The sequence below is a fragment of the Girardinichthys multiradiatus genome, chromosome 13 (assembly GCF_021462225.1).
Source record: "Girardinichthys multiradiatus isolate DD_20200921_A chromosome 13, DD_fGirMul_XY1, whole genome shotgun sequence".
In the NCBI taxonomy this organism is placed as follows: domain Eukaryota; kingdom Metazoa; phylum Chordata; class Actinopteri; order Cyprinodontiformes; family Goodeidae; genus Girardinichthys; species Girardinichthys multiradiatus.
The window spans coordinates 29,484,893-29,496,976 of NC_061806.1; the positions used below are offsets into that span (position 1 = coordinate 29,484,893).

The 12,084-nt window shown below is 38.9% G+C and overlaps 1 protein-coding gene across 7 annotated transcripts in view; it reads right to left on the minus strand.

Annotated features, from left to right (window-relative positions):
• The window catches only part of pvrl2l (PVR cell adhesion molecule related 2 like), a 396,229-nt gene that overhangs the window by 159,547 nt on the left and 224,598 nt on the right, over positions 1–12,084 (minus strand). For 3 of the 7 annotated variants that reach the window (XM_047383825.1, XM_047383826.1, XM_047383827.1), the window contains one exon: positions 11–4,746. The exons of the other annotated variants lie outside the window; for them this stretch is intronic. In XM_047383825.1, coding sequence (XP_047239781.1) covers positions 4,133–4,746 — 614 coding nt within the window. In that variant the 3' untranslated portion in view covers positions 11–4,132. Of the gene's footprint in view, positions 1–10; positions 4,747–12,084 lie in introns of those variants that run through there. 7 annotated transcript variants of the gene reach the window in all.

Sequence of the window (12,084 nt, forward strand, 5' to 3'; positions counted from 1 at the left end):
AGAAAATCCAAACATTTCAACTCTTGATTTAATGACAAAACAGTACACAACAGTAGATATAGTTTATGTTCAGTAATGACATTTATATTATGACAAATGTTTTCACAGTCCATTGGAAGGGAGAGACCAAAACATTCATTAGAAATTTCCTTTCAGCAGCTTTTTATATAATTCTTTATGTTCAAACAGATAAACTAAAATCCTGTTTTATGTACAGGGTTTCTGCAGGGTCTTATAAAATCATTAAAAATCTCAAATTAGGGCCTTAAAAAGTACTAAATGTATCAAGATTTTCCATACTAGGTCTAAAATATTTTAAGTTTGGTAGTAAAATGTACCCTTTGTTCATCCATTTCTTCTTCTAAAAAATGTTTTGAACGGTTTTGTTGTGAGAAACAAGCTGTCAGCCTTCATTTACTCTATGTGACTTAGGTCTAAATCAGGGGTCCACAAACACTTGTGCATGTGACCCCAAAATGACAGTGACAGATACTGGTGACCCCTACTGGCCACTCCCTACAAATACATATAATTATTTCACTCTATTTGTATTTATTTAATAAATACAAATAGAATGAAATAGTTGCACGTATTTTTAAATAAAATTTTTATTGACATTTAATAATTTTATTTAATCATTTAAAAAGGTACACAATTATTTAATTATACATTTAAATATTTAATGGTACATTTATTTATTCCATGGCACAATTATTTGTTTCATGGTACATTCACCTTTATTAATTTCATGATATATTGATATATTTAATTGTGTCCCTTTTAGCCCTCTGTACAACTCAGGAGTCACACCACAGTAATTTTGAAAGCATCTCACTTTGTGTCTTGCGACCCCCTGAAGTGTCCCGACCCCCAGTTTGGGAACCTCTCATGAGGATAGGTGTTACTACAGAATAAAAGGCAGGCAGTTAAGACTTATTCATTATCATTTCCTCCATCATGGAGAACTGTATACCAAACAAGGTGTAGCATGGAAATGGGGATATAAATAGTTGACCAAATCCATACCATTGAGAAGTTTACTGCATACTGCTTCAGAAGACACTGAAGGGAGAAAATGGAATCACACAACAGCCAAGAAAAACACCAGCCTAAGTTGGAAAAAGTCTATTTAAATTTCTTAAGTTATTGGATAACCCTCTAGTTTAACTTGTAGAAAAAGGTACTGACATACCAGAAAATAAAATGAACACTTTAATTATCCAATTACCAAGAATAATTTTTAGTTAAATGTAATAAAAACAATTAAGAGTTTTAATGGCAGGTTTGATCGATAGAAGTTGGTGACAATAGAGAAATAAAGTGATCTCTACTATCCTTTGAGTGTAGTTTATTCTGTGTGACGTATGTGAAATGCTTCATGGATTTTGTTTTATTAAAAATGACCAGATTTGTTACTGCCAGTTTCTGGACTGAAAAGCTCTGACTGTGTCCTTTGCTCTGTGTTGTGAAGGTTTTCCTGAACCGGTCTTTCGATGTCACCTCGCAGTCACTTTGAGATGAAAAATGTTCACATTAAATGTTAATTAAAACATTTTCAGAAATAAAACATGTTTGTATCAGACTGGATTTACTACATTATATTTCTCACATAAATTGCTGTGCTTGTAAATTCTCCAGAGAAATAATAAACTGGCTTGGAAACATTTCCAATAAGCCCAAAACACAAAGACCCGAACATGTACAGTATATTCTCATTTGGAGCTCTGCTGTGCCCGTGTCAAAAACTTTCAAAATTTCAGATTTCTGTTATCTACTAGAAGATATGTCACAAAAATAACAATAAAATCTTCTGATTCTCATTTTGACAGAGGAGAAATTCTTAATCCCAGTAGAAGATTAAAGATCTAATCTAAAACAGCACTTAAACCTGAAAGAATAGTTGATAACAAAGTCTTATGTTTAAACAGTAGAATCTATTTTTCTGCATCCTATAATACTTGAGACTAGGAGTTACAAGCTAACTAAAACACTTTAGTTTTTCAGGTTAACCTGAATTATTTTTTGTGACCAGTATTAAAATATCACCTCTCCAGTACATCTCAAAGAACAAATTACATTCACTCACTTTCCACTTTATTAGGTTAGTCCCAGGTTGCCCCTCTATTTTCCTTCAACAGGGTGTCACAAACATCCCTCACTGATTTTGGTCCTTAGTAACATGGCAGCATTACTCAGTGGCTGCAGATTTGGGGGTTGCACATGGTGTGACTACCAGTTCCACCATTCTAAAGATGTTCTGTTGGACCGAGATCTGACTACGGAGACCATTAGAGTACAGTCAGCTCATTGTCATTTTCCAGAAAACTGTTTGAGATGATCTGGGCTTGGTTACATAGTTCATTATTCTGTCTGAAGTAGCCATCAACTCTGGTCATAAAGGGATCGACATGATCAACAGCTGTAATCAGGCAGACTGAGATGTTTTAAACAACGCTCAGTTGGAACCAAACGGCCCAAAGTGAGCCAAGAAAATGCTGGCCACACCATTACACCAACACCACCACCTGTCTACACCACCACCTGTCTGCACAAGACAAAATGGATCCACACTTTTATGCCAGTTATGTCAAATTCTTACCCAACCATGTGAATGTTGCAGCTGAAACTGAGACTCTTTAGACCAGGGAATGTTTTTCCAACCTGTTATCATCAAATTCTGGTGAATCTCTTTAAATTATGGCCAATGTTTTCTTTTTTTAGCTGACAGGGCTGCCATCTGTCAGGAGTGGTGGATCATTGCTGCATCTTCATGGTCATATGTCACATGTTTGAATGTGACATATGACATTTTTAGGTTTTATTTAATGTAATTTATCTTTTTATAAATGTACAATGAAACCAGAGTATTTAATAATCTGGAATAGACACTAAAACATACAAAAGGACCTGGAAAATTGATGAATGACTTAGAATAACCTCCAACAATGCTGGTGAACATTTTACTTCATACATGGAACCATGATAAAAGAAATACTGTTTGTCTTTCTAGGTTACTTGAAACATAAAACATCTAAGCATTCATGTGTAAGGAAAAAAAAGGGAGACAAACGTAAAGCAAGGTAAGAAAAAACAAGGAAGTAGAGTTGGAAACAAAGAAAAGCAACTTTTTTATTCATTTAATGAGTCATTACAGACTCAACATGAAACTTTGTGAAACCCCCCAAGGCTCTCGGTGCATCTTTTTCTTAGCAAGATCAACACCATTACACAAGAGCAACAACAACAACATTTACAACAACAACAACAACAACAACTGTGCTACAGTGACACACCGCCCAATATACGGATGATGCACATCATTAACACCACAGCCAGCCACACATTAGCACACACTGGTAAGTCTGTCATGTGACCCAGCATGGGGGCCCCTTACTTCAGCGGCTCCCATTGGGAAACCAGGTGGTGTCGTAGGGAGCAAACCCACAGTGGAGTCATCGTTTTGCGATTAAGAGAGAGTCTTTCACTGTTGCCACGACGACAAGTTTAGTCTTTCAGAGTTTCTAAATTCAGGTTCAGGTTTTGTTACGAGAGCACATCAGCAACATTCACAGATGCTGTTTAACAAGTGGATGAACACTTCATATCAATCTGGGTGATTTTGTGACGTTGATTGCGTTTCTAGTTGCGTTATCTGGTTATGTTTACAGTACAAACACCTTAGTCACTTTGCACATAATCACACAGCAAAGCTGAAGCGAGAAGAATGTAGCAATAAGCAGCGTTGCGTCAAGAGTTGCTATGCTTTCTGCTAGCTCTCAGCAGGATTTTTTATCCTTTTTCATATATTTGACTAACACTGAATTAAGTCTCTGCTTGGTACAGTTTAACACGGTCACAAACTGAGCCACAGTGCACAACGTTTGCTTCACGAGCATCACAACAACTTCTTTCTGTTTTTATGGTTCTCTTGGTCCTCTTTAGATATTAATATACAGTTACTGAGAAGCATAGAGGAAATTACTGATGGCAACTCTGCAGTCAGGTTGGTTTTTAAGCAGGTAGGTGTTTTTAATTTTAATTTTGAAGTGGAGGTTGCCTTTAACTCCCTCTCTATCTCCTCCATCTCATCCTCCTATTTCCATCCCCCTCCTTTTCTTTCTTCTCCCCATCCTCAGACATAAATGGCAGTCCGGGAGATGACAGAGCCGTCCCTCTGAGACTCCATGTCATCGTCGAGGTACACGTCCATTTCTGCTTCGCCGTCATGACCTCTGTGGGCATGATATGCTGGAGGTAGCACATTCCCGCCACCTCCGAATCGATTGTACTGCTGATCTTCTTCCTCGATGCTGTCATCCAGGTTAAACTTGCTCCTTTCAGCTTCATCCATCTCACCGCAAAGCAGGATGTCGTGTGCAGTTGGCCGGTTTCCAGCTGAGTGATGAAGATGATGGTGGTAGCTGTTGGGTTTTTCTGTCAGAGTCCCCGTAGCGTCGCAGCCCTCCCGATAGGTGTAGACAGGCCCGTTGTTTGCACCGCTTCCGTTCTTGCTGCCGTTTCCAGAGCCGGCGAACAGCAGGCGGGCTTTGTTGCCGTAGTCTGAACCGTTGCTTCCTCCGTTACCTGCTGTGACGGAGTCCCCGCCGCTTGGGAAGCCCCGCCTCTGTTGGCGGCGGCTGCGGGTCAGGAGGACAACAATGAGAGTCACAACCAATAGGAGGGCCAGAAGGGAGCCGATGACTGCGCCCGCCACTGTGCCGGCACTTGACGGATCCTCCAAGGCTTCTGCAGAGGGGATGGAGGGGTGGAAATGAGGGAGTGAGTGGAGGAAGAGAAAAAGGAAGGAATTGATGGCTGTAGTTCTTCTTGTATTGTAAGTGGTGATAGCGCGTGTGTTACAATCCTCTTACAAGTGTGTAGTAATGTTCTTCTCAGTGTAATCCCTTGGTAAGGGTGCAGTCATTGCTGGGATCAGGCTGAATGGGACTCATTCACTCGTTTTTTGCTGCTTTTTTGTGCGACATTTTGCTCTACATTTATGTCTGTCCAGCTGTCGGTTCCCTTTTTGTGGCCCTCTCCCCCTTTTCCGGCATCTGGTAGGGGGTAAAGTCTTTTTAACTTTGTGTTGGTGTGAGCCAAGTTTGCCTCTCCACTCATGTTTCAGTCAAATATTAAAACAAAAATGAAGTTGGGCTTACAACATCAGCAAATATAGGCTTGCTTTGAACCTCATTTTTGTCTTTGAAACGGATTAAAGGTTTTGGTCCAGCAGAGCGACACAGACAGACACAGAAGCAGATCCAGGACAGAGAGGTGAGGGTGTTAATTGAGGAGAATGAAATGAGCATAACTGTGCCTGGAAAGTGTACACCATTCCCAAGCTTTCCATTTTCACCCGGCCTAGTTCCCTTTCTCCCATTTGTAACCAGTCCCCGTGCCCTTTATCTCTCCTCCCATTGTTCAGTCCTTTGACTTCACTGCCTGCCTCCACCTGAGTGTTACTGGTTAGCTAGTGAAACGACTGGGCAGAATGGTCACCTGCTGTTAACCTGGCACCCGGTCCAGACCTCACTGATGAGCACCACACAAAGGTACAAGGTTCAAGCTGCAGAAAGACTCAAGCCAGGGAGTTTTTAAGATTCTCAGTAGGAATAAGAGAAAAATAAACATCTGGCTTAGATAGTGTAAGATTTGGACAATCTCAAACCTAGCATGGGAACATTATACAGTGGCTCTAAAAAATGTACACGGCCCTGTCAAAATACCAGGTTTATTTTAGTAATGTAAAACTTTAGACCAGTTTAGATCATTCCACCTTTTCTATACGCTTAACGTGACATTTATCATGTACTCTGTATCTGCAAAACAAAGGGAGAAATATATTTATAAAGAATCAAAAAGCTGCATTACCCTGGTTGTATGAGCATGTACACCTTTAAATTAATACTGTGCGGAGGCACCTTCCCATTCACTTTCAGCCATAAGTCTTTGGAAGGACTCTGTCAGCAACCCACAATCTTGACATGACAATATTAACTCACTCTGCCAAGCAAAATTCCCCAAATCTCTGATACTGTGGGACATCTCATCAGCCCTCTTTGGGTGACCCTGCAGATTTCCTGTGTGATTTAGTTCGGGAGTTTTTTTTTTTTTTGCTTGTACTCAGATAAAATCCCTCTATCTCTTGTTTTCTAGCAGACACCTTAACGGTTTGGGTTAGAACTGACTGGTATTTGGAACTTTTATGACTTCATCCACCTTGACAAAAAGTCTAGTTCAATTTCAAGATGAACAACCCCAAAGTTTGATGTTTTATAAAACATTCCTTTTGCAATCCATTCATCCATCCATTTTCGATACTCGCTTCTCCCTTACAGTCATGGATGACAGTCTTCACTGGACCATGAGATATTTATGTACCATGAGATCCTTTAGATTCCTCAAAACCTTTTGCAAACTATAGCTTTAGCCAATAAAGCTAAACTTTCTTTCTGGTTTGTCAGATAATTGATAGGAGATGTGAACTCATGACGAGTAAAAACTAGAATAAATCAAAATATGCTGAAAGTCTAAGTTAAGAGAGTGCATAAACATGTTTGTTTTTCAGTTGATTTGTACAGGATATATAAAGGTGAAAAAAGATGTAAAAGGATTTACTAGGGTCTTGTTTTTCATGTCCCACCTGGCATTTTTCAGGGGTGTGTAAACTTTTCACATCAACTTTAAGTATATAATTACACACAGCCTTTTTTGTATTTAAATTACATGCAGACTTCCTGTTAAAAAGCTGTACAATTATAGGAGAGCAGAACAGAAGCAAGCCTGAATCCCGTTCTGTTTTATGCAAATGACACCATGGTTCTGCCAGCTCTCCTGGAAAACAGTCGTGCACGCCAATCAAGCAAGCTAAGGTTCACTGGAATGCGGACTGTGAGAGTTTATGTGCAAGGGCAGCAACATTATGTGAACGACATTGTTTTCTATCAGAGATATCACATTGTACATTGGATAATGGTCTCTATGGAACTGCAAGGTATGGTTATGCTAACAAAACCAGCAGGGGGATGTCACTACAACTGGGCTAGGATTGAGAGCCTGTGATTCATGCAAATTGTTCATTCTGACAGTGCAGAGGTAAAAAGCAGATGAAAGAAAAGGGGAACTCAGCAAAGGGATAACAAAGGAAGTCTGGAGTAGGTTTTTGGTTAAGGGAATAGAGTGTAAAGTTGAAAGGAGAGGGCTGTTTGTTTTAAAGCACTCTTTCTCTTGGCCCGTATGGGGGGCTGACACAAGCAGGCTGTGTGAGTAAGGCGGGGCTCAAAGGAAAGGATATGATGGCTAAATTAGGGGACAGTATTGGGTTAATATCCAATTGAAGTGACAGAAGGCATTAACGATGATGAATCCAACTTTCCCTGTCCTAGTTTTCCCTCTTTTCAAACTTACAGATTGGCATAGAAACACAACATGTGGGCCAAATTGTTATTTAGATTTATTGTGCCATTTATACTTTAGACATTAGTGGCATTTATCAATGCCTGAGAGACAGAGAGACAACTGAATAATTGCCTTTTGTGAGGGGGCCTTTGGTGGCTGTCATCCTTCTGTTAATCAAGTGCTTAAAAGTCTTATTCTGTATGGGCTATACAGACAATGCACCTAAAAAAGGCCATTAGAGCTGGCATGCTCATTTTTCAATAGATCAGGTGATACACTGGAGCAGTGTGAATTTCCATATAAAACCTAATGACTGCTGATATTTAAACTGAAGTAATGAATAAAGCCACTCTGTCTTCTGCACCTCGGAATAATCAGTTCCCCTATAAAATGAAATAGAAGAAAATATATATTTTTTTAATATCGGTAAATGCTTGATGATGATTTTACAATACATCTGTTCTAGAGTATTTGTTTTTCAAAGTGAGCACCTGGAAAATTATTAAATACATTCCAACAGTTTTTAATAATGAAGAATTCCTATTACAATTGTCTTTTATCACGTCTTTAATCCTAATATAAAATCAATTAGTGGCCAATTTCTTCAGTATTAAGATGTTTTCTTTTCATTTCTGCATTTGTGGGAAAAGCGCATCGCAGGTACTTTAAAGAAGAGACATTGAACTTGTGGTAACCTCGGAGAAAGGCTTTTCCAAACTGAGATCCTTCTAACTGCTTTCTACTGCAGGAGGCGACTATAAACTATCACTAATTTGTTGCCCTCTGATTCTTCTCCACAGCCAGCTATTGTTGAAATGAATTGCCTCACCGAGCCACAGCCACTCAGAGAATAGTTGTCCTGTAATCAGAAAGTTGTGGGTTTAATTCTAGTTTTCTCTGCCACATGTCGATATGCACTTGGGCAATGATCTTAACCACAAGTTGCCTACCGATCTACGAATCAGTGCAAGAGGATGTGAATGTGGTGAATTAGGCTTGTAGTGTAAAAGTGCTTTGAGCGGTCATTGTGACTAGAAAAATGCTGTATAAATTCAGTACATTTATCATTACATGTAACATATTAAAGTAAAGCTTACAATGTTTTGGCACTGTGGGGATCTCCCAGCTCCTTTTCCTTAATTTAAAGAAATAAATTATTGATTGACACTTTCTAATAATGAATGCTTTAATGTTGGATTTCATCTCTTGTTATCATCCATCAAAGCCACACAGCTGGAGCATGTAAATGCTTTACAAGGAGTGCAAAAGTGGATGTTACATTTGGTAATGTTTTTAATGGATGCAGGGTTTATGAGGGTGTTATCTGACATCATTTCTTACAATCTAAGACACAAATGGATCCTAGTTTAGTGCCAACAGTAAAATGCCAGATTTACGATCAAAGTTTAATGTCAAGTCCTTGTCAACCATGCAGCGAGACACTTTAGTAAACACTCTTCTTGCAAATACTCCCCCCTAAAAAAGTCAAATGGAGAGGAGCCTATCATAAGCAAGAAAATAGGCCACGCTTGTCATCCTTATTTCTCGTCAACAGAGGCAGGCTGCCTGCATTAAGAAGCACAGTGATAAATGTCACAGAGAGAGGCAGGAGGGCTTAGATCAGTCTCTGTATTAGTGTCATAAACATGGAGAAGATTAAAGGAGGAGGAGAACGAGAGACCCATGAAAACTACCCATTTCTAACTCACTGTGGTAGGGATAATCTAAATGAGATGATTTGAGATGTGGGAAAGCAAGGTAGAAAGAATTGGGGCCGCGAGTGAAGGACAAACAGAAGCAGAGAGGGGTTTGAAAAACTGAATAAAGCTAAAATCTGAATAATCTGAGGGTCTTCTTCTCCACCTGAGGGTTTCAGTTCATACAAGAAGAGAGAAGATTGATTTCCATTAAAATGTAGCTTTGGTCAAGGACATCTAGTAATTTTGAAATTACTAAGCACCAAACACCAAAGCAATGTATGAAAATATGAAAGGAGCAGCACATTTCAAAGAGAAACAATTTTAACAGAATAGCTGACTTTAAAAAAATATAGCTGACTTTTTTACTCTGTTTGTCCCACTTAGAAAAAGATCTGAGACAGAAGACTTTGTAATATATTTCTACAGTTTAAAGACATCATTTAGCCCCCCCCTCTGGACAACAACAATGAACATAGAAAGCCAACTGCATCTTTGTTGCAACCTATCAACCTGAAAATGGTCATAAGGCCATTTAAACAAACGGAAAAAAATATTCATAAACGGAGAACATCTAAGACAGTTAACAATCCTCCAGGGATTGAACATCAGAGCCAAATCAACCCAACGTCTCACTATGCAATATTCAGAGAAGTTGCAAAAACCCCAAGAGCTCACTCTCAGACTCTTCTGGCCTCACTTAGCATGTTAATCATTACAGTTCATGACAAAATTGAAAAAGACTAAACAAGTTCAACTTGTTGGAACGGTTTAAAGAGAAGCCATCAGTGTACAACAAGGCTTACAAAGTTAAACTCGAAAGAGCCACAAGTCTTCTGGAGCAATGTCTTTTAGACAGATCAGACCCAAGTAGATATCAGAACAAAGCAGCATGTTGGGAGAAATCAATCACAGCAAATCAGCAAAAAACCTCTCATACCAACTGTAAAGCACGGTGGTGGACATATGATGATTTAAGCTTGCTGTGCAACCCAAGGACAAGGCCAGCTTTTGGTCATTGAGTCAACCATTAATAGCAAAGTATTATGGAGTCATGTGAGGCCATCTGTCCAATTGCTGAAGCTTGATTTAAACGGGTTCACAACGGCAAAATGTACAACAGAATGGCTGGAAAAGAAATAATCAAGGTGTTGCAACGGCCTAGTCAAAGTCCAGATGTCCACCTGACTGAAGTGGTGCGATGGGACTGTAAGAGTGCTATGCAGAATTTAATGTTTTGAAATCTCACACTCCAGACTGATGTGAGAAGCTGAAGAAGACATTCAGAAAATAATCACAGAGTTATTGTTTTACATTTTTTTTCTCCAGCTAATAAATCATGTGGTGCAATTTTTCCCATGACTGCATTCAGTGATTTATTCTTGTTTTCAGAAAAATCTGAAAATCAGAGGCTGATGAAAACAATCTGAAGTGCAAATTGTAGTGAGAGGTGTGACATGTACATAAAGGTCAGGTTTATATCTATCAACTTTGATTTGGTGCATTTTTGAAATATGTTCCTAAAAGTTTGATTTTACAATAAAGTTATTTCTTAAAAACCGGAAAAAACAAAGTTCTCACTTTCACACAGTGGGAGAAAGAGACAGAAAGATAACTTTGTCCTTAAAGATAATTTAAAAATGTTTGGTACAATGTCATGGATGACAAAGCAGACCCACTGAGCCATTTTTCCAATGGCATGCTGAGTTTTATCCAAATCAGACGGCCACAAGTACATAACCCTCATTAAAGGTGTTTAGGTGACAGAAATGTTGACCTGACTCAGTGGAAACTATGAAATAAAAGCCCTTTAAGTACTGACGAAGGAGCAAGTTTCTTAGGTAAGCATGGCTACAATCTGTTCCTGTGCAATTTAACATCATTACATATAACAAGTGGGTTTAGAAAAAAAATTGCATCCTTCTATTATCCACACTTTGGATAAAAAGAGGAACTCGAACCCCACATGCAGTAAAAGCATAACTGTAAAATGAAAAACGGATCCCCTGCAGACGTCAAATCACTCTAGAGTGTAAGTGTTACATACAGAAAATATTGAAATATTTCCAAAACTAGGAATATATGTTGATCATCTCAAGGACAAACATTTTTTTCTGGGCTCAGCCAACAGTGTTATAAGATGCTAATGCTGTGTTCAATTTGTCTCAAAAGTTGGAGCTTAGAGCTGGGAATTATGTCACACTTGAGTTGGAAGCAAATTTGGCAGTTGGAAAACAGTAGGATTTCCTAATTGCTGTGGTGGCTATAATCGATGCAAGCCAATATTGTACTTCTCTTACTTTTATTTGTTAATACACATAAGGAACATGTTAACAAATATAGATATTTCACAGCAATATTTGCTAAACTAGTCTGTTAAACTTGGACAAGCAAGAAATTATAATACACAGTTTACATCAAAAAAATGAATTTTATTTTTAGCAACCTTCATCACATTTTATATGTGTGCAGTCAGATTGGATTCTAATCTCGAGGCTGCTCGGTCAGCTCCATTCTCATTCGGAGTTCTTGTATTTCCAACCAGGAACTTGAAAAAGCTGACTTCCAAGTACAATGAGAACCTTCAGTTTTGTTTTTTAATTTCCAACACACCTGCACAGACAGCATTACACACATTTTTGAGCAGTGAGCTCTTAAAAGCACCTATTAGCCTGAAGACATCAGAATCCTCAGAGTATTTCTGTATCACACTTCTGACCTACACAGAGTAATTGTACATCACACAGTCTGCTTAATTACCCCTGGTGACACAGACAACCTTACTCTCGCTCTCTCTCACAAACACACACACTCACACACACACACACACACACACACACACACACACACACACACACACACACACACACACACACACACACACACACACACACACACACACACAGAGAGTCTATTAGATTACCCTCTGTTGATCACTGATCTTTAAACACATCTCGTTTACGCCACAACAGAAAGACAACATATGCAT